This window comes from Thunnus maccoyii, chromosome 14 (genome assembly GCF_910596095.1).
Source record: "Thunnus maccoyii chromosome 14, fThuMac1.1, whole genome shotgun sequence".
Lineage (NCBI taxonomy): Eukaryota > Metazoa > Chordata > Actinopteri > Scombriformes > Scombridae > Thunnus > Thunnus maccoyii.
The window spans coordinates 20,929,051-20,951,690 of NC_056546.1; the positions used below are offsets into that span (position 1 = coordinate 20,929,051).

Sequence of the window (22,640 nt, forward strand, 5' to 3'; positions counted from 1 at the left end):
AGCAACATGAGGCAATATAAAAAGACATTTAAATACAATTAAAAAGAGTTCAATTGAAAGTAAAAATAAGCTAAAATAGAATAAAACATATAAAACAGGAAAGAAAAAGTTACAGTGCAGCGTAAGATATAAATCAAAAGCCTCAAATTTGATTTAATAAAAGGCAGCTGCAAAATGAGAAGTCTTCTGCCTTGATTTAAAGGAACTGAGAGTTGCAGCAGACCTGCAGTTTTCTGGGAATTTGTTCCAGATGTGTGGTGCATAAAAACTGAACGCTGCTTCTCTGTATTTAGCTTTGACTTTGGGGACAGAAAGCAGACCAGTCCCAGATGATCTGAAAGGTCCGGAGGGTTCATAATGTAACAGAATATCATAAATGTATTTTGTCCCTAAACCATTCACTGCTTTATAAACCAACAGTAATATTTTAAAGTCAATTCTTTGACAGACAGGAAGCCAGTGTAAAGACCTCAGAACTTGAGTGATGTAATCTAAAGTCTCATGTACTATATTTCTTAATGTCTCCCTCTCTGAATATTTCCTACAATACATGATAATGTGTTCTGCATCTTCCAGAGTGTTACACCCCTGACACAGATTTGATTGAGTTTTCCCCATTAAATATAATGTGGAGTGAAAACCAGCATGCCTGAACCTTAATTATGTAATGATTACCTCTTCTACGATATCCTCCTTTTAACTGCGTAGCATGAACTGACTTTTGTATATCCCATTCCGTCTGCCAGGCGTTAATTATGCTGTTCCAATTAATGATTTTGCCTCTCTCCTACCTTTTATCACTTTGTTGTCATATACTTTAAGAGCCCTCTTTGCCAGTTTATCTGCTTGTTCATTATCTTTAAAGCCCATTTGAGCAGGGACCCAACAAAACTGCACTTCTATACCCATCCTTTGTAATCTTAAAAGCATAATGTGAATCTCTGTCATGAGATCTTCTCTGACTGTTTGCCGCCCCAGATAGCTAGCATTAAAGCCAGAAGGCCTCCGGATGGCTGGAACACATTCATGCCGGAAATGAGCATGCTGGGAGTTGTAGTCTTTTACTTAAATGAAAAGGCTCTTTGTTTAGTTGGGCCATTTTCTGTCAAACAAAGGTGGTTTGTTTGAAATGAAAAGTAACTAAGTACTCAAGTAAAGTGCAGAGTAAATGTTTCAAAGCAGGCGACCAGCGCTTTTCTTGAGTACTTATGTATATATATTCATACATTTCAGAGGGAACACTGTGTTTTAAAAAAAAAACAAAACTCAAAATTTAAGTGTCACAACAGCATCGTCCAACACATATCACACACAACAATAGAATAAATAATAAAAAATAAAAGGTTGTTGTTATATATGATGCAGTATTAAAAGTAATAAAGTCTGTGTAGTGAGATAGATAAAAAGTAGTATTATCCATGGTGCAATGATTATATACATACTATTTAATGAAATAGGAAAAATAAATAACGGTATAATTATTATTATTATACCGTGTGCAATGTGCATTAGAAAGATTGTTATTACTATGAATTGCGCAGATTTACACAAAACAAAGTTATGAGATATTTGTGAGAAGCCTAGAGGTATCTGAAAGCTACAGTTAATACAGTTTCTGGTTTCTTTAGTTTTCCCTGAATTGGCTTTAAAGCTGTTAAAACCACATTATTCCAAACCTTCTAGTATGTGTATCATAATGGCTACTTATAGTCTCTATTAGCTTGTTCTAGCTCTTCTTTGGAGCTATATGATGTTTACACTGAGTGAAATATTGAAACCTATAGCTGCACCACTTCATCAAATGGAAATATTTGAGACATCTTGGGCATCATTTTATACACACAAAATTCAGCCTAACATATCTGGTGTGTTTGGAAACTTTGGGATCTCCACTAGAATTATAAATAGAGTTCTGTGGGTTTGAACAATCCTTTGCTGCATGGCATGAGTAATAACTGGCCCACTATTGCATGTTAAGGGTTTGAGGGGGCATTCTTTGCAATGAGTAATTATACCTTTGATGCATCTTTGATGCCTAAGTGCATTGTAGTAAATATGAAAGCAACACTTCCATTTTTATTAGAGTTTTTTTCCCCATTATGGTGTCACTACTTGTTTCTGTTTCTGTTTTGCTGCTACCTGACAGACCAGAGTATCAGGATCCTTTTATATCCAAAAGTACTGAGGAATTATTATCATTAGCCACACCTGTTGAATGTGCAGGATAACATTGTTAGCACTTGTGACATTCAGGTTCTGGTAGTGCTTCCTGGAAGATTTGTTTACCACACCTTCCATTATTTTAACGCTCGAAAAAACTAATACAAAGAGCTCATAATTATATTGTATTAGTTAAAGCATTTATAATGTCAAGGCTTCAATTGTTACAGCATATATCTGTTTAAGTGTGTGACGTGTGGGACAACTGTCAATAAAACATGTAGCTTTCCTGCTCTATTACTGGAACATTTCCCTGTCCACACCCCATTTATAAATGGTTTAAGGCATCCTTGACACAACCTCTTCTAAAACTGCTCACTTAAACAGTTTTTAAAGGGCACACTTGTAACTCAAGTTTACAGATTGTTCAGCTTTCAATAAACTATAACAGTATTATAAAAAGCTGTATGAATCTCACAATGCATAACAAACACAAAATGTGACCTCAGATTACACTAATTTCTTTGTTTAAAAAAAAAGACTTATTTTCCATTTAAGATCTGTTTCCCATCACAAAAACAGAACATCTTATGGAGCGTTAAAATTTCACTGTGAATATTTTATTTAAATAAAAAAAATTTTAATTTTAGTGAAACATGGTGCAGTATACACAACGGTAAGGTTCACTGTTGTACCAAGTATGTGCGCCTGACAGCATGTACATCACAGTTCTACCTACTCATGCTCCTCAACACGTCAGACTGCTGCTTTTCTATTCCACAACATAACTAAAAACATTCACTTGGTGTCACAGATCAAATTATTTCTTGTTAGATGAAAACTGCTTGCACTCTAGGTTGAAACAGCCTTAGTTACAAACCAGTTTTATAACCATACAACCCTGTCTCGGCCCACTGATCTCTCAAAACCTACAGTCAGAGTTCCTCACTTGATGCACAAGAACCACAGTCAGTGATTTTATTTTAAGTTTGCATTGCTGTAACTCAGTGATGTGTGACATTTTCACTCCCTTTTCTCACACTGACTCTGTATTCTGCCCTTAGCAACACTCTCATTGCTGCAAGACGTTTAGCATTGGCCAAATTTGCTCTAGAGTTTATATAATGTAAGATTGGGACGATAACCTTTTACTCATATAAATGAGTATAAAACAGCTGTGAAATATAAACAATCAATTATTCTCAAAGTATATATGTTGTGTGATGAGATGAAAGTACTTGTCTTGTTGTTGTATGCATATCAATTATTGAGAATTTGAGATGACGTGTTTGTATTGTGTGCATATGATGACGAATGCATGATGACAGTCTGGGCAGGGCAGGGCAAACTAACCTAGAAAATGTTTGGCCAAAACATACAATTCACAAAACGCTTTGATCCATTAAACTTTTCAGTGTTGTGTTACTGACTGAAGTGAATTATTGCAGAAAGAAAACAAATTGTCCTTCAGACTGTTAATAACTCCTGAATGCAACAAGATTTAGTTTTGGAATGAATTCGCTGTGAAATTCACTGAGTATCTAAGAATGAAAGTGAGTTCCCTCAGTATTACATTCATTCTCATTAACTCTGTTCCCACATGTAATAGATCATAACTCACAGCTGTTCGGAAGCTGCTCTTTGGTCCCTTGATTGCTGAACCCTGAATACTGAAACTGCCAAACTACCCCAGTGGAAGCTGCTTAGTGATTAGTTTTCCTTAAGCTCAAACTTGCCTCTCTAATGTATCATACTGAAGAAGAAAAATGTTGTAAGAAACATGTGTGTTGTGTCTTTAGGCAGGAAACATGATGAAAAATATACTGCTGGTGCTGGTGGCCTGTCCTTGCATTTACTGTATAGTATGCAACTCAGGAGGTAGAAAGGCAAGTTTTTTTTTTTTAAAAATCTGTAGCTGTGTGCAAATTTGACCTGATGGGAGCCCGGAAGAAGCATCTTGTTCTGTTTCACTGAGGAAGAGCAGATAGTTCAGATACGTCATCAGGCCCTGCAGGTGCACCTTTTTTGAGTCCATTCAGAGGACACGGTTTCTATTTGAGAAGGCCTGTATGCTTCGTGCCTCCAGTCCTCCTCAAAGGCTTCTGAGTGCATTTTTTTATCTTGACTCAACAGCTGGACAGTGTAAAGCTGTGGGGTGTGAGACAGGTACTTCCCAGTGTAAGTATGTTGGTTCTTTGCAGTTTCACCTGTCCACAACCTCAACCAAAGTGGTAAAAACTCAAAAACACATATCTCATGACATGACACAGCAGGAAAAGTACATCTGAACTGATCTCATTTTTTACAGCCTACCATTACACATTCTCAAATTCCTGGGCCTAATTGTCTCAGAGCAGTGTGTCTGTGCGTGTGTGAGTGATTGAGGATTTTGACAAGATAGTGGAAAAAAACGATCACAAAGACGGTGTTGAATTCATCATTAATGGCCAATCACTGATAATGGCTCCAAAAGCTCTGAAACTGTGCATAATATTACTTCTTATCATACACTTACAGCCTGCAAATTATTCGAGTGTGCCTAATGGGAGATAAGGAAATAAGTCTTTGAAGATCAGTTTGTACAACCAAGTTTCACTGAGCATTGTTACCTCAGAAATTTTATTTGTGTGGTCAGAGCAACAACTGAGGAAATTCTTCATCATAGCATCACAGCAGCAGCAAAGCGAACATGAAGAAGACTAAATTTAGTGCTGATACTTCAGATCAGTGAAGTAAGCTCTTCACAGTAGAAGACACCTCAGGTCAATGTCTGGGCCTTATATCACATATTTGTTCTCTAGATCCACCACAGCAATATATCTTTAATGCCACCCTTTCAAATACTGTTTGCTTTGATCCCAGTTGGCAAACTAATCTGTTTGTACTGATAATGTGTTACAGTCTCATTGGCTCTAGCCTGTGGATTCAACCAATCGGTGAATCAACAAAAACCCTAGAGGTCACTGTGACAACATGGCTGGTGATGTCAATATTGACAAATCCGTCATGTACAGGTACAGTAGTGTCTACACACATGATCTTTACAACCTCTCCACTTCTCATTTAAGTACGATCTTTCACAGCTGTGTGTGTGTTGTGAAGAATTAAGCACTGTTCTTTTAAGGCCAATAATATTCCAGTAATCAACATGTAGAGTTAAAGTAAGTATTTTAAAGTATTTGCATGTACAGTCTATATGTCTTTAATAGTATAGATAAATATATATTAACAATAATGTGAACCCAAGCAGAAAGTGTTGCCCCAACAGAAGTACTACCATAAAAGAAATATTTAGAAATTCCACATGGGTGGCCACTTGTTTTTTTGTTTTTTTTACTGCAGATTATTTGTTTAGGTCATGTTGCTTAGTGCTGCTCAAAAAGCAGGACATGAAATGTGCATTTTGATGGTGGTGATTCCCATGAGCACTCTGGCATTTCCTCAAAGCTTACCCAATACACCACTGTACCATTCCAGGATCCACTGTGGTCAATAGATTTAACAGAAACATGCGTACAGCTGTGTTTAAAGTCAAGGGCCAACATACTAAAACTTAGTGTAAACAAGATGCAGTGGATAGATGGATACCACCACCTAGTGGCGTGATGGGTAGCTCTTTAAAATACAGATTCAGTATATTGTTCTTACATAACAAAAAACATGAACGGACTAAGGAGTAAGTTCCACAGACTCCATATGTGGAAAATATGCTACTAACCCTCAGAACAAATATGGAAAGGCACAGACCAATCTTGGGAAAGTAGGATTTATTCAATGCCATTATTACAAATTTATAAAATGCTAATGTTCTGTTAGAAAAGCATCATGTAAAGGAATTCACACAGTTGGAATCCATTAGAAATACATTCAATTTTTAAAAAAAAAACTATAATGCATTTTAACACTCCACTGAGCCTGGTCATGATTGTAAAGTATTTTTCATCTTCTTAGTGCATATCTTTTTTTTTTTTTTTAACTGTTTTAAATAAACAAACTCTTAAGATGTCAGGTAAATATATCAGGTCTGTTACATGAGACCTCATCAATAACAAAAGGAAATTCAGGGCAAAATAAAGAATAACACCAATAATTACACTCTGAATGGGAAAGAGTGAATCTGCAGAGTAGCTTGGGGGTTATGGAGCTGGTGAGGGCATAATACATGTAGTGCAGAGGTACTATGAGTGCAAATAAAACCAAAATGCAAACTCATGATCATTACTTAAGTCTATTTTTCTCTGATAAAAATGCTAGATGTTGAATAATCAATAGTTTGACGTATCTTATATCTTATAGGAATCTCTTAGGAATCATCTATATTTGCAAAACTTGTGTGAATATTTGAGAATTGTCGTATCTGACGCCGCTTCTTACAAACAAGAACGTGGACCACCAATCCAACTGTCCACTCCTGAGGTGAAGTGTGGCTATTTTTGAACACTCAAACATGTCAACTATGTCAGTGATAAGTTTCCTTACTAGAGCATTGTAGAAGTCTGGTTTTCTTGTACACTAACCTCAGAGTCCAGGAATGCAGAGCATGAGGATGTTTTTCCAGGCACAGATCTTGCCTCAACTGTTCCATTACCAAAACAAAAAAGCCCCAGCAGAATAAGCATATGAGTCATAAAACTTAGGTTATGGCTATGCGAAAAACATTCCCTAAACCTTAAAAAAAAAAGTATTTAAAACATACTTAAGGAAGCAAATTCTGATGGGTTAGGCTCTATGGCACCAGTATTTTGTGCTTGAGTGTACATGAGGAAGGAGTCAGGATTTGTGGAGCAAAAAAGTATGATCAAAGATGCAAGATTTCTATTGTGTGCATAATGCGAAAAGAAGAAATTACCAAAAAAAGAGAAAAGCCACCTCAACTGGTGCAGCAAAAATAAGGAAGACCTTAATGTTGGCAGCCTCATTCTCTGGAGGCAATCACATTGAATTAGACTTCAATCTAATGGATGGACCACGGACCAGAGCACAGGGACTGTGTAAACATGAAAACATTGTGCTTACAAGACAGTTGGTCTTTTGCAGGTAATTAAAGTAGCATCAGACCCATGGGTGGGGGCAGAGATTGGGCCTGAATTCATGTCCATGCAAGGCCGCAGGGATGCCAGGATTTCATTTACTATGACTGGTCACTTGGTGATGGTAGGACAGGAATACTTGAAAGCATGTCAGTTGCTCTTGAGCAGGTCAATGCATCCCTGCAATAGAGTCACATTGTTCTGTGGAGAAAGAAGAAAACAGCATTGTTATTCCTGAAGAATAGAGGCTGTTCTGTTATAAATCATGTGGGCTTTATGCATCTGTCTGCTAGTATATGCTGTTTATCCCTCGCCTGTAAACAAGTGCAAGTCCAGCCTGTCATTAATGTATCGCCTTTCAAATCAATTGTCAATCTTTCCTCATTTTAAAACGGGAAGAAACAAAAATCCTCTATTAACAACTCCTAACAATGTTCTTGGCATTGTGTGTCCATTTTGTTACCTCATGGTATCAAAAAATCCAACAAATAACTGAACAAACAGGACATTTAAATGCACACTTGTATCCCAGTTAAAATAGTGTTTCTGAGAATTCCATCTAATGTGTTTGCACATATAAACAACATATCTTACTCATGGAAACCTGGATGAACTGTTATCCTGATTTTGAGTGACCTGAGTGTGCTTTCTGGGTGATTTAAAAAAAGAAACAGGGATGGCGTGGCATGTAAACACAATGTCCAGGTTTCTGTTCACTATCTGGCATCTATCTACACAGAGTAAGTCTTCATCTCATGTGTGTTTCCCTCATTGTCAGCAGAAATTCATTCTTGAATATCAAAATGACTCACACTTCCTGAGACACAGAAGATTCGGAAAAAATGGGAAAATTGCAGTGACACAGAACATGCAAAAACATCTTGGACCAGATGTATAAACACATAAAACTGTGCATACACCATTTCCCACGCATAAACTGGAATTTATTTTTAAAAACATGTGGTGAGTATGTTAGCACCTCATGCAAACTTGAGGTCATTTGTACAAATGTTTTTGTAGAGCGAGATAAGTGTGAAGTGTGATATGGGTATGTGAAACAAGGTGACAGCATCTAATATGCAACATTTTTCTTTTAGTTTGGTAGCTAGTTTTGCTACTTTTTGCAGTATAAACGTATCTATAATGTGCCAATTAGGCACCGGCACATTTATAAACTTTGTTTTAATAAATTAATTTTGTGTGCTCAATTGTACATTTCTTTTTATCTTAAAAATAATATATATATTCTTATTTTTATAAATTATGTATATTATTTACCTTTCTGACATTTAATGATGATGATGATTGAGATATATAGTAATGACACACATGAAGTAATGACACTATGGTAGCTATAAATATGCACAGCCAGGCATAATGATCATTGATAATTATAATACTACATACACATTGTGTATGTTCCCATAAGAATGTTATTTTCCATTATTATTCATTATTTTCCGTTATTTTCCATATGCAGAAGTTGGCTGTGTTGTGCTACTCACCTTGGCATGTTTAATCTCAAGCTCAGCCATCTCTATGAGATTCTTCCTGAAGGCCACAACACGCCTGCCCTTGAAACTGACGAGTTCTACAAGGAAAACAGTTTAAAAAGTGTTTTACACACAAAGAAACTAGTACAGAATGGGCTTGAATCCATTATGCACGGCTGCACAAACCTTTCTTCCCAGACTCTGAGAGTTTGTCAAATTTCTGCAGGCACTGCTGCTGGTGTTCCTCTGCCTGAGGAATGTCCTTGCTCTTCAGCCGAGCCTTATCCAAAGCCTTGTTAGAGTTCTCATAGTCGACTAATGCCCGAGCTCGCCTGTACAGAAGGTCCTAAAAGACATATGGCAGTGGAACAGGAGAAATAAAAGAATGAATAGGGACTCTTAAGAAACTACACTTACAACATTTTTATTCCTTGGGTCCATTTAGTGCTTTATTTCACAAATAAACACATGCACTTCTGTGTAACAGTGTTCCTTACTGCTCCAAGTAAAGCAGATTACTTTAATATTTTACATCCAAGTCCTCATTTAAATTTACTTATAAAAAAGGAGAATGATGACTAATATTAAGCCTTGATCTATGATTAATAGAGTTTTACTATGATGAGCTTTGCTCTGTCTAATTGGGAAAAATGTCATTAAGTGTTTGAACTACAACAGTGTGCGTTTTGCATCATCAAGACACATAGTTGTGAATCTGTTAATCTTGTATGAAGGCAGAAGATAAACATGACTCACCTTGGCGGCCTGGATGTCTCTCATGTAATATCTTAGCAACTCTGTGAGTTTCAGCTCCTGGTCAGATGCTACTCTTCCCTCCACTTTCTGCAGAGGAATAAATAGATACCACAATGTATTTATAAGTCGGGATAGCAGTGTTTCCCCTGTATTCGGCGCACCGCCGCTGCAAAATTATGAACGCCGCTGCTAAAATTTCAGACGATCATTAATATCAACGGGCTACTTATGATTTTCACTCGCACACTGTACGAGCACAATAACACCCTTCGTTATTGTGGATTTTTTTGTCATCCTCCCTCCACGTGAAAGGTACAAGAGGAGCGTAGCTCCGTTAAGGCATAAGGCAGTGCGTGTGTGTGTGAATGTGCATGTGTGTAGTTGCGCGAGCGGCAGAAACGTGACGTGAACGCGAGTGGAGCAGAGGAAAAGTTTAGCAGTGACCCCTGGGACACACTGGATGCGTGAGCAGCGCGTGTGCGTCGCGGAACCTCAACCCCATGTTAACAGATAGGAGCGGCCACACTGCCCGCGTGAGACGCGCGAGGCTACTGCGTCGCTTCATCTAGAGATTCGAGGTCTCGTCTATTTTCTCCGCGTGACGCGCGCGGTTCTCAGCAGAAATAGACGGGGAAAACGAGAGAGGTAGGGCTGCCAGTGGCAGAAGCGCCGCAGCGGACACGCTTCCAGTGTGGACGCTACAAGCGTAAGAGACGCAGCAGTTCAGCGACGCACACGCACTGCTGAGGTTCACGCATCCAGTGTGTCCCAGGCGTAAGTTGTCGATCTGGCAGTAAATGTACAGTACAGGCTGTGTGTCAGTTAACAAATGCTGCAGCTCCTCAAGGCAAAGAAAATGTTCATCTATCGAAGGGGGGTAGCCCCGAAGTTAGCAACAACGCGTTAGCTTAACTTGACCAGGCTCACTTAAAGTGGACTGACTTTTAAGGTGGACCAGCATGGGGAAACACTGGACAGATATATAAAGGTTGTCTCAGTCTGTTGGTAGATACTTACTCTGAGCTTCTCAAACAGGTCTGACAACTTATCCAGGTGCCTGAAAAACATAACATGGAAAACTCTGGAATTACTGTGTGTCTTTGATAGAGATGTGAATTAATATAATTCGCATCTAACTGCCATTACAACGTAGCATCTTGAAAATGACTCATGCACGGACTGATTTGTTGCATTCCACAACAAGATACGCCAACAGAAAGAATCAATTAATCTTCAACACTCACTTCTTACTTGCTGTACTATCATCAGCAGAGATACTGTTCAGAGTGGCAGAGATGTGAATGTAATCATCCGCAATATCTGTAATGACAGAAATTAGCATGTAAAACTTAACAAATTAGATTAATTCCCATAGTGCAGATCCCATTTGAGTTAAGATTGGTTTGAAGAGTTCTGTAACACAATTTGATAATTCAAAAAACCCTCAATTACTTTTGTGCGAACGGGTCATTTTCTCTGCTTTGGCAGTAGAATCTTTTATCTTGCTGTAGTAATCGAGCAGGAACGTTTTCTCCTGCTCGAAAAAGTCGTCAACTTCCTGTGAAGGGAACAAAGGTAATTCAGGAAGTGGCTACAACAATGTGGCTGTAGCGCTGTCATCGATATAGGTAGATCATGCAGAAGCCCCACCTTTATTCCTGAGATAAGGACCTCATCGGCTGACTTCACCATGTTTTTAAAGAATCCTCCGAACATCTCCTTGGCATTCTTTCTTCTGACACTGAGCTAAAATGACAAAATTTAGAGAGGAAGTATATTAAATCTATGTGAGCAAATCTATTTGTTAGGGCACATTATATGATGTCGTGGGAACTAAGTAAGGAAGTAGTAATGTTTGTGATTGTATCAATATTTGACTGTATCAGAATTGAGTTTTCTGTGTCATTATGTGGCACAAAGACTGTCCAATACATGTAGCCATGCTGTTTTATCACACTTGTACCAAATTACTGTATATAAAGTGTTTCACTGCTCAGTTCTGTTAACAAACACCACTGCCACTGAGTACATAGATAAGCATAACTGCTGATGACAGCAGGATGTAAGCCATGTGTCACACGTCTCCAGTACACTCTACTTCCTCTCTGTCCAACTGACAACTCGGGAAGGGAAGTCAGCATTATGTGGAACTCACATCCTGGTCATACTCTAAGAAAATCTGAAAGTTTCTGTCTTTGCTTAAAATGGGATGGGAGGACAGTCTCTGCAGGAAGACTTCGTGCACTTGGACAGTTTTCTTGAACACAGCCAGGTACTCACTGAGAGAAAAGAAAAGAAAATGCATTACACTGACAATAGATACAGAAAGAACAACTTTAGTGCAACAATATTTCACTGCACTTTTGAAACATAATAAAAAGGATACAATTAATTCATGCAGTGTGTCACACTCACGCTTCCAACTCCTGCTTCATTTTAGTGTACTCTTCCTTGGTCATAGTGGCTTCACCTTCCCCTAATTTGTGCATCTTCTCTCTTGGGCTCTCAAAGTCAGGCTTTGGGGGCGCTGGAGGAATCTATAAATGATAAAGCAGGAAAGAAATGAATACCTTTGTTTTGAATTTCTTATTTTTTCACTGAATAAATAAACTCTAAAGGGAAATATACTGGTAATATTACAGCTTATGCGAGTCATGTCTGCAAATAGTTCAACTCACAATAAGGCCAGCGTAGTCCTCCGTCTCTACCAGAGTGTCATGTAGCCAGATGAAATCTTCATGCTGCCTGGGAACGGAGAATTCTGGCTTCTGGAAAGAGCTAAGTGTGGTCTGGGAATAGAGTTAATTAAATAGTATTTCATGCTGAAAATTTTCAACATATCAACAAATAGCGTCACTGAAAATCTTTCCTAATCTCAGAGGAATAGGAAAAGGTGTATTAACATCCAGGTACAAACAAGTTTTTACCTTTGTATGGACAGTAAACTTGACTTTGTCTCTTTCACAGAGTGCATCAGGAATGTCAATGAGAAGAGAGGCGTCATTGTTTAGGTCCACTGACACAGAGCGCATCTAAGGAGAAAGAATACACAAGTCATCGAACACATCTAGTTAGCTAATCTGTGATTATTCACCTTTGCATCTTATGTGTACTTGATTTACTTCATTTTGAAGCTTTTACCAAGCTTCAAAGTTAAGACTATTGACTACTTGACTATTTAAACTCTTGCTGGTGAAGGAATACTTAAGCACCTTACACTCAGCTGCCAATTTATTTTGTATATCCATCTAAATTTTCATGAAGATTATAATGCTCATTTTTTTGTAACTGTTTTAGTGAAGTGTGGATTCAACGTTAGGCTTAGAGGTTGTAGTTTGTGGTGCTGATGAATTGTATTGCGTTGTACTCTACTGTTGTACTATATTTTCTCTTACCGCATTGATGAAATTAATGATAAAAGGGATGCACAAAGTATTGGAATCTCATTTGACTATAACACAACATAATTTAATAGTACCACAAACTGCAGCCTACAAAAGGACCATAAAGTCGAAGCGCCTCTAAACACTTCTCAAATATGATAACGTACCTGCTCAATTAAAGTTATCTTGCCACCTGTCAGAATGCTAAATAATTTTAGCTCATTAAAGTTCACTGAGTTGTCACAGTAGGCCAGTGTGCTGCATTAGCTCCGCAATACCGTAGTTTAATATGGTAAAACGTAATGAAATAAACACTATAACGCCCTACAGGCCGTGTCACTTGACTGTAACGTTATATATTGCAGTCTACTAGCCTTTGCATGTTTTAACATGTTAACTAAGTTAGGTAACGTTAGCCAACGAGCTCATTCTTCCTGCATACATGCAGTCTAGCATGTTCACTCATTAAATGTTACTCAGTTAGATAAAACGTTAGCTGGCATTAGCCGGTGGCTCGTTTTGAGTACAGAGGACAACAAGTTAGCGGTAATAACTTCGCCAGACAACAACCGTTAACAGTTCATGTTAGCCACCTTCGTGCTACCGGGGCTGACTTTTGGTGCAATTTACATGCCACAACCCATTTAACTTACCTTTTCTTTACTGTTTTCGTCTATGGATGTCATAATATGACTGAAGTCGACGAAAAGACTAAACCAACAATCAAAATAATAAATCTATAACGTTATGCAGGAAGCGCTCTTTCTCTTTCTCTCTGTTGACTGGTTAGCAGCCTGACGAGCTGTCAGTTCGTTTTTTTCTTCCACATACTGATGATGAACGATTAAATCCCGCCTTAAAGTGAATTTAACTGGACAGCGTCAAGTTTACAAACATAACGATTGGCTTTTAACCTAATCAATCATATCACATATCTGTACCTGTAGTTTGACACAGGAATATGTCTGGTAATAACTTCTCTTTGAACAGCACTCGTCTGCTCGTTAACACACTGAGTAAGAACAACTGACGCGTAATGTATGAAAGTGGGAAAAAGTCAAAGAAAGTAACTGAAATGACAGTACCGCTGCGCATTGTGGGTAATGTAGTTTCTACCATTACAACTAAATACTAAAAATGGCTACGAAACTTTACCCGGAACTTCAATTCCCAGCGACGGAAGCTTGTGTAACCTAAAAGGCGCGTCGTTTGGAAACAACTGAGTGTTTGGACCATTCGGACAAGTTACTCTACGACATGTTGGGGCAAGTACCATCACTAAACGGACGACAGCTGTAAACATCTTAAATGTATTGTAAAAATATTGGAACCACATAAGTTATTGTCTTCAAAGCCAGTTTGAAAGTCGCCAAAATGTTCATTCTTAAACGTGTGGCGTCCGGTGGGGGTATAATCCCTCGATATACCTCCCTCTCTGTTAGCAATTTCTCTGCTTGTCATTGCTTAAACTCCCCAAAGAGACGCAGCCCATACAGCTCAGTGGACAGTGAGCGCTACTCTTCTCTTGTGAGGTCTGTCCTGTCCTCTAGGGTCAGCTCCCAAACGCCCGAGACCCTCCTAGCGGAGGACGAGCACGTTTATGGACCTGTTGTCAAATCTCAAACGCCATCCACAAAACCGGAGATGAAGGTGCCTAAAACCCTTCATCCCTTCTTACACTGTGAAGACCCTAGAGAAACAGAGGAGCCTGAGTCAGGACCCCCAGCCCGGATTTTGTTAAATCGGGGCCAAGGCAGGTCTGTTCTACCGAGTGTGACCCGCATTCTTCAGCAGACACTTTCCCCAGAGCAGATCTTTTACCTGGAGAGATGGAAGAGGAGGATGATCGCAGAGCTCGGAGAAGAAGGCTTTAAAGAATACAGTCAAAGTAGGTTTTGTAACATGCTATTTAATTATACTTCAAATTGTAAGTTATTTATTTGGTTAATGTACTGAAAAGTGACCCAAAGTTGTTGTTGTCATTCAGATTTATTTAGGCAAGGGAAGCTTTTCCATTCAGCTTTGGAGGATGTTCTGACATCAGGTGAAACACAGACAGACAAAAATCTTTCATCAGAGACACCAGAGCATCCACCTGATGTGCAGGGATACATGCAGAGCGTCTCTCACATACTGGAGGATGTGAGTGCCGTGAGAGCTATTGAGAGCGTTGTGAAACATGACACTCTGAGCTATCTGGGAATTGTGGACTGTGTTGCCCGCTACAGGTAAATATCCTGATTTGCAGACATGGGTTCACTGAACTTTTTCCACACCAGACTTTACTTTTCTATCCACCTTTACGTCCACTAACAGTCCAGTTTTGTCTGCAGGGGCGTTCTATGCGTTATTGACTGGAAGACTTCAGAGAAACCCAAACCATTCCTGGGCAACACATACGACAACCCTGTCCAGGTGGCTGCCTATGCAGGAGCTTTGAACAACGATGACAACTACAAATATCAGGTACTCTGTTGAGATAAGTGATGTGATGATCTTTTAATTCCCAGATACTCACCTACATTCTTTAACAGTCTCTCTGCTTGAAGTCAAATTCCCTATAAGATCATTTATAGAATCATAAAATCTTTATGATGGAAGCTGATCATTAATATCTGCACAGTCCAGAGTTGATGCAATGATGAAGTACACAATAATACCTTCTCAGAGTCTGTTTACTGTATGATGCCACAGTGACGCACACAGCAAACCTCATGCCCCACTGATTTCTTGTTATTTCTTCTCATTGCAGGTTGAAAGTGGACTGATTGTAATAGCCTACAAGGACGGCACACCTGCCCATGCTCACCAGCTGAGCCCAGAGCTAATGTTGGAGTACTGGAACAAGTGGCTGGTTCGCTTTGAAAAGTTCACAGAGCAGAGGTGAAGCAGTTGGAACATTTTTTTTTATTCCTGTAAAAATCGATTCCATTTAGAGTTTTATAAATAATTGATTTTATTCCAAAATAAATGCATAAATACCTTTTTGATTATGTATTTATTAGCTTGATCTCACCACTTGTATGTTAAGATATTTGCTTGCTTTTCTAAATTTCATTTAATTGTAAACTGAATACTTCAGGAGTCTGTCAAAAGCAGTGTTCTTAAGACATTACTTTGGGCTGTGGTTACTTGTGATAGGCATTTCTCATTATATTTGACATTTTTACTTGAAAGCCAACCACAGTTCTTGAACAAATTTACATCTAGCACTAAAAAATAAGTGAATATCAGGTGATTGACTAGAATTTGCCACGATTTCCTCTATTTCAAATAAATGCTCATGACTTAAATCAATATTTTTATCTTTTCATTTCAGATCCAGTCAAGCATCGAGTGCTTTTTCAGAAAAGAGATGAGATTTGGAGCTCTGTATTTCAGTCAAAGGCAACTTAACCTGACTAGCATTTTCAATTTATCTCACTTGTTTTCCATGCTACAAAAACAAAGTTCACATTCTGAAAGAAACTTATTTTAGTAGACTCAACAGTTCAATTGTAATATGTTACACTTGTATGTTACCCTTCGACCCTACCATCACTGAATCCAATCCAGGCTTCCCTGTATGAGGGATCTTCAGTAAAGCCCAGGTTTTTAAAGAGCTTGTAGGAGACCACATTCTCCTCCTCTATGAAGCAGTACACTGGGAAGCCTTGAGCGTGGAATCTCTTGGCCATGGTGCTGACCAGCACTTTGGCGTAGCCTTTTCCTCTGTGCTCTGGCAGAGTGTACAACATCCCCATGGCACACGAGGCATAGGTCAAGATCCAGGACACAGGCTGTCCCTCTGCATCCAGCACGCAACAGGAGGGGAAGTTCACGATCATGTTACGGATCATCCTGACAGAACCCTCGTCATTACCAAACTTCCATGTCTGATTCACCAAGCCGACGTGTGATTCATCCAGAGAGCTTAGTGAGATCCCTGAACTGATGCAGAACAGAGTAGAATCATGATTCTTCAATAGACAACTGAACCCAACATAAAGTTTTTGTTTCACCCTAGATATCACTGTATGGAAAGATTATACCTCTCTGTACTGGGAAGGTTGGTTACATCCTCCAGTATCATCATGTGACACACAGCCAGTTTCCTGTAGGGTTTATCCTTCTCTGCTGCAACTGCTTTGAATATCTCCACATGGTGACGACTGATTCCTGAAACAGATGTGATGAAGTTTTAATAACAGAAAAGTTCTTAAATGTATGAAACTTCATTTTGTATTTGTATTTATTTTGATATACTGAAAATAATCTTGGTTTTTCAACCATAAATGTGCAAATGTTGATGTTTTTGAAAGATGTCAAAAGGTTGCTGTGATCCTCTGCCTTTTTTCTGCCTTGTTTGGTTTTATTTTCTTTTGTAAAGCACTTCGTAACATTGTTAAGCAATGTGCTATTTAATTAAAGTTTATTATTGCTCTGACATTGTTGAGCAGGTTGTTCATAAGAAATGTGTTTAGTCACTTTAAAATGTATGAGATCTGTTCTCTTTTAAAACAATATGGTCCCTAATTTCTCTCTGCTATTACTTTTCTCTTACAGGATAGCACTACAGTAATGGCACTACTGATCTTTGCTTGCCTAGCGTTTTGTGGTGTAGGAATATGACATAAAATGGAGACATATCTTTTTCTGAACAGCAAAAATGCTAGAACAATGGGAGGACTTTGAACTCAACAAAGGCAATGATTATCAAATTCAAAATGAAGCCAATTTTGTAGAGGCACAAAAAGGTAGCACTGCAAAAATCATGTTTTACTAAATATCAGGTGTCTGGGTTTTGTTATTACATTACAAAACCAGCTGAATAACTGTAGCGCTAACATTACTGCGTTAATGCCATGATGTGAGAACAATGTGCTAGAAAAAGAAACAGAAGAAGAGATGACATTTATGGGAAAGAAAAGAGCAGAAGTGCTTATTATCGTTACCTAAACAAAGATACCTGGTCCAATCAAAAACAGAAGACTTCCTCACGGTTTCCTCTAGAAGACCTTCATCATTTGCAAAAACCAGTGTGTCTCTGAAGAGGTCTCCTTTCTGTAAGAATAAATATTTGTGAAGATATTGCATATGCAGAGATCGAATCGATTTCATAATCTGAATACACACACCTGTTCATAGTGTGGTTTGCAGACAATGACGGAGAACTTTGGCCATCTATCCACTAAAACCTTTACAGGGTCTGATCTGATTCTGTTTCTGAGGACCAAACACCCGTAAACCTTGAAATGAAACAAATGTTTACACTGTAATCCGAAGAAAAGTTTGAACAATTATTAATGAGTCATTGGGACGTCAAAAATGAAATGAGCAAATAAAACAGGCTGATATCGATCATGAACTTGCAACATGTTATAGAATTAACTGTAGCCTGTTAAACAGCGTTACAGCAGATCTGTCTGAACACACCTGATGTGATCGAGGTAAATATTTTTTCAGCTGAGTCTCAGCCATTTTCAGCTGCTCTCCGGTCAATTCCATGGCCACTTATTAATTTTATTATTATTATTATGATTATTACTCCAGTAACGTTACCGAAGACCAGACCAGCGTGTAGCCTGGAGGTCTATACAGTTGCTCAAGTACTGAATGGGCGTGTTTTTCCGGCTGGAGGTGGTTTCCGATCCGTACTTTCGACACACAAACTTATAGGGAGAGAAAAAAAATCTACCATATTCAGTATATGGGCTATTTGTTTTAATAACTTTTAAAACCCGGTATCCCACTTTTTGTTATTATATCTTTAAACAGCCAACAACATAATACACAGTGACAAACAAAACATAATAAAGCACATAAGGGGGGAAATCATACAAAGCTAAAGTAACAAGAATAAGTACAAATACCTACATACATACCCATATACTGACATATACATACATGCACTCGTACATACTGTATACTCTATATGGACAGTGCACATTGTAAGAAATACACACGATGGCCAGTATAACACAAGGATGCAGACAGATAAACAGATTTAAAATGCACAAAGGAACAAATACAAATACAATTCATTATGTTTGTATCTTGAGTTGTTTAATGAAAGTGTCCCACCTATTGATTATATCTTTATCTTGCTCTGTCTTTTTGCTGGCATTATTTCATAGGATGTAATCTAAATGAAGGCCTTTCACCAAGAGAGATAAAAATTTACTTAAAAATGTAACATGTACAAGCAAAGTAAAATGCTACAGCAATGGCAGCAGATGTTATTTATCATTTCAAACTTGGTTTAAAGCTATAAATAACAACTTGGTTCCTTTACATTTTAATCATATTCTATCCACAAGGAAACTTTACAAGTCATTTTTACCTGATAATAGGTCAACTATGCATTAATGAGATGTTAGAAATCACACTGGTTACAAAATCAAAAGTTGAACTCCAACCACCCTGCCCTGTATGAGGGATCCTCCGTGAAGCCCAGGTTTTTAAAAAATCCATAGGAGACTGTGTTATCTTCCTCTATGTAGCAGTACACCGGGTGTCCCTGAGCGTGCAGTCTCTTGGCCATGGTGCTGACCAACAATTTGGCGTAGCCTTTCCCTCTGTGCTCTGGCAGGGTGTACAACACCCCCAATGCATAGTAGTCATACACCAGAACCCAGGATACCGGCTGACCCTGCTCATCAGTGATGCAGCATGAAGGGAAGTTGCTGATGAGGTTCTTAACGATCCTGTACCCTAGCTCATTCCCTCCAAACTTCCAGGTTTTATTCACTAAGTCAACATGGGAAAGGTCAAGAGATGAAATCCTTGATTCCAGCTCACTGTAAAAACAAAGATTAAATATACAAGTCATCTTATTGGTGAAAAGCACTCGATTCACTCTTAGTCGATACTGAGGGACATTTAAGTGTGATGCAAATGCAAGTGAAACATAGCCTTTCAACTAAAGTTATATGACTATACCTGTCAAATGCTGGTGAAAGCAGATGGCTGCAGTCTGGCAAATACAGGAGATGCACCAAAGTATAGCATCTGTAGTCTACTTGTCTGTCAGAGGACACCTCTTTGAGCATGGAGTCGTGGGAATAGTCAAATCCTGTAGTGATTCACATGTTAAAACCACTCTGTTATTTCTCTTTCACTGCAACAACTGCAACAACATGGGGTGACAGAGCCTTCTCCATAGCTGCACCCTCCATCCGGAAGTCTCTCCCCAAACACATTTGAGACTGCACTGATCTGTCCATGTTAAAATCACTTATGTAAAGTGGCTTTGAGTACCCTGAAAAGCACTCTATGAATAAAATGGATTATTACTATTTATTAACTGACCTGCGTTGAGAAGAAGTCCATTCATGACTGCATAATAAAGCAATTTTTTACAAGACACCTTATCTTCAGTGCCCTGAACTCACCTCCAATTAGGAAGTAGGTGCTCCAGTCAATTGCATTCTCCTCTGTCAGCATTTTCCTTAAAATCTGCTCATCCATGCTGTAGTATGTCACCTTTTTCATGAACTCCAAAGCGCGCTTGTTCTGTGAAATAAACACAAAATGTTGCAGTCATGTGGCATAAAATAAATATGGTAAAGAAAATATGGTAAAAAAAAAATAAAAATGGTAAAGCTTTCAAGTATCAAATTCATCAGTTTGATGGGAACTCACCTTGGGGTCAGGTCGGCAAATTATTACCTTAAAATCAGGCCATGTATCAACAAGTACCTCCAGTGTGTTTGGTTTGTTCCTGTTAATACCATGAAGGAAACCATAGACCTGCAAACACAAACAATTGGACTTGAAACACCGCGTTTTATATGCTGACTCAACCAGGAGTGTGTTTTAAAGCTTTTGCAGCAGTCTGGTCTAAGTTACCTTAAAACTCTTGGGTAAGTGTTTTAGCAGAACTCCTTCAGCGATCAGCAGTTCGTCTTTATTCAGGACCTTCATGTTTGAGGAGTGGAGCTTCCTTACTGGTGCGGAATGTTGGTTTAAACTGCTCTTTTCAAATGGTTTCAAGAGTTCAGCTTTCGCTAATCATTAATAGCCAGTCATCACCGTTAGATTTTTTTCCTAGGACGGCGAAGTCACGACCCGCCCTACTTTGTCTCTGATTGGCTTACCCTGATATTTTTACCCTAGCTCTAACCAATAACACTCCTCATGTCTAAACTTAACCAACCCAACCAACGAAGGCAACGCGTACTAGCCAATCGGAAGTACAGTAGGGCGGGTCATGACTTCCCCTTCCTAGGAAAAATAAAACCTGGTTTACCGTTATATCACTCATGTCTCATACCGACAGCGTCTGCACCATGGCTGTATGTAAGATTGTAAGATGTATGTGTTTAATGTATGTATGTATTTAAAATGCACCAATAGTAGACTACTTGCTGTTTGAAATTTAGAAATGAAGGCCTTTCTTCTTTGTTTATTTATTTATTTATTGTCTGAATCTTATTTCATTTTATTCCGTTTTGTTTGTATAATTATTACAGACCGAGATAAACGTCAGTGCTAAAAAAAAAATCAAAGCGGTGAACACTGTACACTATGTATTGCTGTGGCAGTAACATCTGGATTCCAGATCTCGCCTGTCTATAAAGACTTACCACACATTTGGCTATTCAAAGGGCCACAGCTAACATCAGCATACTAGATGCTGCAGCTGTGTCACCCTGGATTTCCATTGATGCCATTATTCTGTTGGTGAACCTGCAATTTCAGCATGAAATATTTCTGCTCCAAGTTTATCTTACATACAAATAAATCAGTCTATTCACCATAAAGTATGTCAATGTTTTAGTATTAGTGAAGGAATAATTGGAATAATTATTGCAAGACGATTTTTCATATTATAAAATGAATAAAACATATTGGGAGCAGGGTTTTATAAATAAATTAAATAGTGCACAATATAGAATCTTAATATAATAGTGTAGAAAATAATACAAACACCATGGCCTTCAAGTATCACTAATATACTTGGATGGACTGTGTGGACAGCCATATTGAGTATTTTGTGGGCCCGCACCAACAAACAGGGCTCAGTCTGAGCAGGTTAGCACCATCACTGGCCTATGCTAAAGATTTCTACCTTATGACCAGCATTGTGTGATCTTTGCTGCTCGCTATCAGGACAGGCTGACTGCAGGGAGATTCATGTCTTCACGAAAGAAAAAAGTTCCCCCCATGTGTGGAGAGCCTGATGTGTCTCCCCTGCTCAATGGGCAGTTATTTTAGTTAGGCTCTGTGGGATTCATAAGAGTCCCAAGAATAAAGGAAAGGAGTCCCTGTCAAAGATGGTCTCTAATCCTGCAGGATCATAGAAGAATTTGACAGTTGGTTCACTGTAATGAGGAGATAATGCACCACAGTGCAACTATTGGAGCTAAACTCAGCTTGATTTATGCAGTGGTACAACAAGCAGGTGGCTGGAGGCTCTCGCACTGGTCTTGTAGGGGATTCAGTTGCCTCCTTCTTTCCCTGTGGCTGCTGCTAGGCTTCCTCCACATGTTAAAGTCAGCCCTGCTGTTGCCCATCAACCAGCAGGCATTCAGCATGTATATCAATGGCTACAGATTGGGCCAGGCAAAGACCAAAAAGAGAGCCATCACTGTGGGATTCGGTATCACATCAGCTGTGCCCGAGAAGCTGTCTGCCAAGAGGCAGCTCATCCAAAAGCCTAAAGCTGCAGGACTCATCTTTGTCCATCCTCATCTCTCAACTAGTATCCCAACAGCCCCATCCACATTCATCTCTCCCCAAGCACATTCCTCTGTCTCCCCTTCAACAGGAAATAGTTCATTTAAGATATAAAAAAAAACAACAGTTTGATTGCAAGTACTAAGATTTCCAGGCTG

The 22,640-nt window shown here is 38.8% G+C and overlaps 4 protein-coding genes across 5 annotated transcripts; 1 reads left to right on the top strand and 3 right to left on the bottom strand.

Annotated features, from left to right (window-relative positions):
• Positions 1-5,910: 5,910 nt before the first annotated feature.
• snx5 (sorting nexin 5) lies at positions 5,911-13,861 on the bottom strand. 2 transcript variants are annotated; one of them, XM_042433422.1, is made up of 13 exons: positions 13,764-13,861; positions 12,367-12,471; positions 12,118-12,228; positions 11,855-11,976; positions 11,595-11,718; positions 11,090-11,185; positions 10,892-10,997; positions 10,684-10,759; positions 10,457-10,496; positions 9,440-9,526; positions 8,870-9,029; positions 8,696-8,781; positions 5,911-7,391 (listed from the first exon to the last, which is right to left on the bottom strand). In XM_042433422.1, exons 2-13 carry the CDS (start codon positions 12,469-12,471, stop codon positions 7,341-7,343), a joined length of 1,164 nt encoding a protein of 387 aa, XP_042289356.1. In that variant the 5' UTR covers positions 13,764-13,861; the 3' UTR covers positions 5,911-7,340. The 2 variants fall into 2 exon arrangements, with proteins under 2 accessions (XP_042289356.1, XP_042289355.1); XM_042433421.1 differs by lacking the exon at positions 13,764-13,861 and adding an exon at positions 13,476-13,757.
• Positions 13,862-14,052: 191 nt separating this feature from the next.
• Positions 14,053-16,339, top strand: mgme1 (mitochondrial genome maintenance exonuclease 1). Its single transcript, XM_042433423.1, has 5 exons — positions 14,053-14,710; positions 14,810-15,050; positions 15,156-15,288; positions 15,575-15,705; positions 16,142-16,339. The coding sequence occupies exons 1-5, from the start codon at positions 14,197-14,199 to the stop codon at positions 16,179-16,181; spliced, it is 1,059 nt and encodes a 352-aa protein (XP_042289357.1). The 5' UTR covers positions 14,053-14,196; the 3' UTR covers positions 16,182-16,339.
• Position 16,340: 1 nt separating this feature from the next.
• Positions 16,341-18,383, bottom strand: si:dkey-76k16.6 (uncharacterized protein LOC566817 homolog). Its single transcript, XM_042433426.1, has 5 exons — positions 18,238-18,383; positions 17,940-18,050; positions 17,757-17,865; positions 16,854-16,980; positions 16,341-16,752 (listed from the first exon to the last, which is right to left on the bottom strand). Exons 1-5 carry the CDS (start codon positions 18,307-18,309, stop codon positions 16,341-16,343), a joined length of 831 nt encoding a protein of 276 aa, XP_042289360.1. The 5' UTR covers positions 18,310-18,383.
• Positions 18,384-18,450: 67 nt separating this feature from the next.
• Positions 18,451-20,822, bottom strand: si:dkey-76k16.5 (uncharacterized protein LOC566887 homolog). Its single transcript, XM_042433424.1, has 5 exons — positions 20,653-20,822; positions 20,446-20,553; positions 20,196-20,316; positions 19,744-19,876; positions 18,451-19,601 (listed from the first exon to the last, which is right to left on the bottom strand). Exons 1-5 carry the CDS (start codon positions 20,725-20,727, stop codon positions 19,202-19,204), a joined length of 837 nt encoding a protein of 278 aa, XP_042289358.1. The 5' UTR covers positions 20,728-20,822; the 3' UTR covers positions 18,451-19,201.
• Positions 20,823-22,640: the final 1,818 nt, after the last annotated feature.

Bases quoted from the DNA above. Each gene is read 5' to 3' on its own strand.
- snx5 (XM_042433421.1), bottom strand. From the start codon at position 13,508: ATGACATCCATAGACGAAAACAGTAAAGAAAAG. The intron at 8,782-8,869 runs GTTTGTGCAGCC...TTTTCCTTGTAG, and splicing joins CTCAGAGTCTGGGAAGAAAG to AACTCGTCAGTTTCAAGGGC. The intron at 7,392-8,695 runs GTGAGTAGCACA...CTTTCTCCACAG, and splicing joins TTGAGATTAAACATGCCAAG to AACAATGTGACTCTATTGCA.
- mgme1 (XM_042433423.1), top strand. From the start codon at position 14,197: ATGTTCATTCTTAAACGTGTGGCGTCCGGTGGGGGTATAATCCCTCGA. The intron at 14,711-14,809 runs GTAGGTTTTGTA...GTTGTCATTCAG, and splicing joins CTTTAAAGAATACAGTCAAA to ATTTATTTAGGCAAGGGAAG. The intron at 15,289-15,574 runs GTACTCTGTTGA...TTCTCATTGCAG, and splicing joins ATGACAACTACAAATATCAG to GTTGAAAGTGGACTGATTGT.
- si:dkey-76k16.6 (XM_042433426.1), bottom strand. From the start codon at position 18,309: ATGGAATTGACCGGAGAGCAGCTGAAAATGGCTGAGACTCAGCTGAAA. The intron at 18,051-18,237 runs GTGTGTTCAGAC...TTTCATTTCAAG, and splicing joins ATTTACCTCGATCACATCAG to GTTTACGGGTGTTTGGTCCT. The intron at 16,981-17,756 runs GTAACGATAATA...CATCTGTTTCAG, and splicing joins GACCAGGTATCTTTGTTTAG to GAATCAGTCGTCACCATGTG.
- si:dkey-76k16.5 (XM_042433424.1), bottom strand. From the start codon at position 20,727: ATGAAGGTCCTGAATAAAGACGAACTGCTGATCGCTGAAGGAGTTCTG. The intron at 20,554-20,652 runs GTAACTTAGACC...TTGTGTTTGCAG, and splicing joins ACTTACCCAAGAGTTTTAAG to GTCTATGGTTTCCTTCATGG. The intron at 20,317-20,445 runs GTGAGTTCCCAT...TTTATTTCACAG, and splicing joins TTTGCCGACCTGACCCCAAG to AACAAGCGCGCTTTGGAGTT.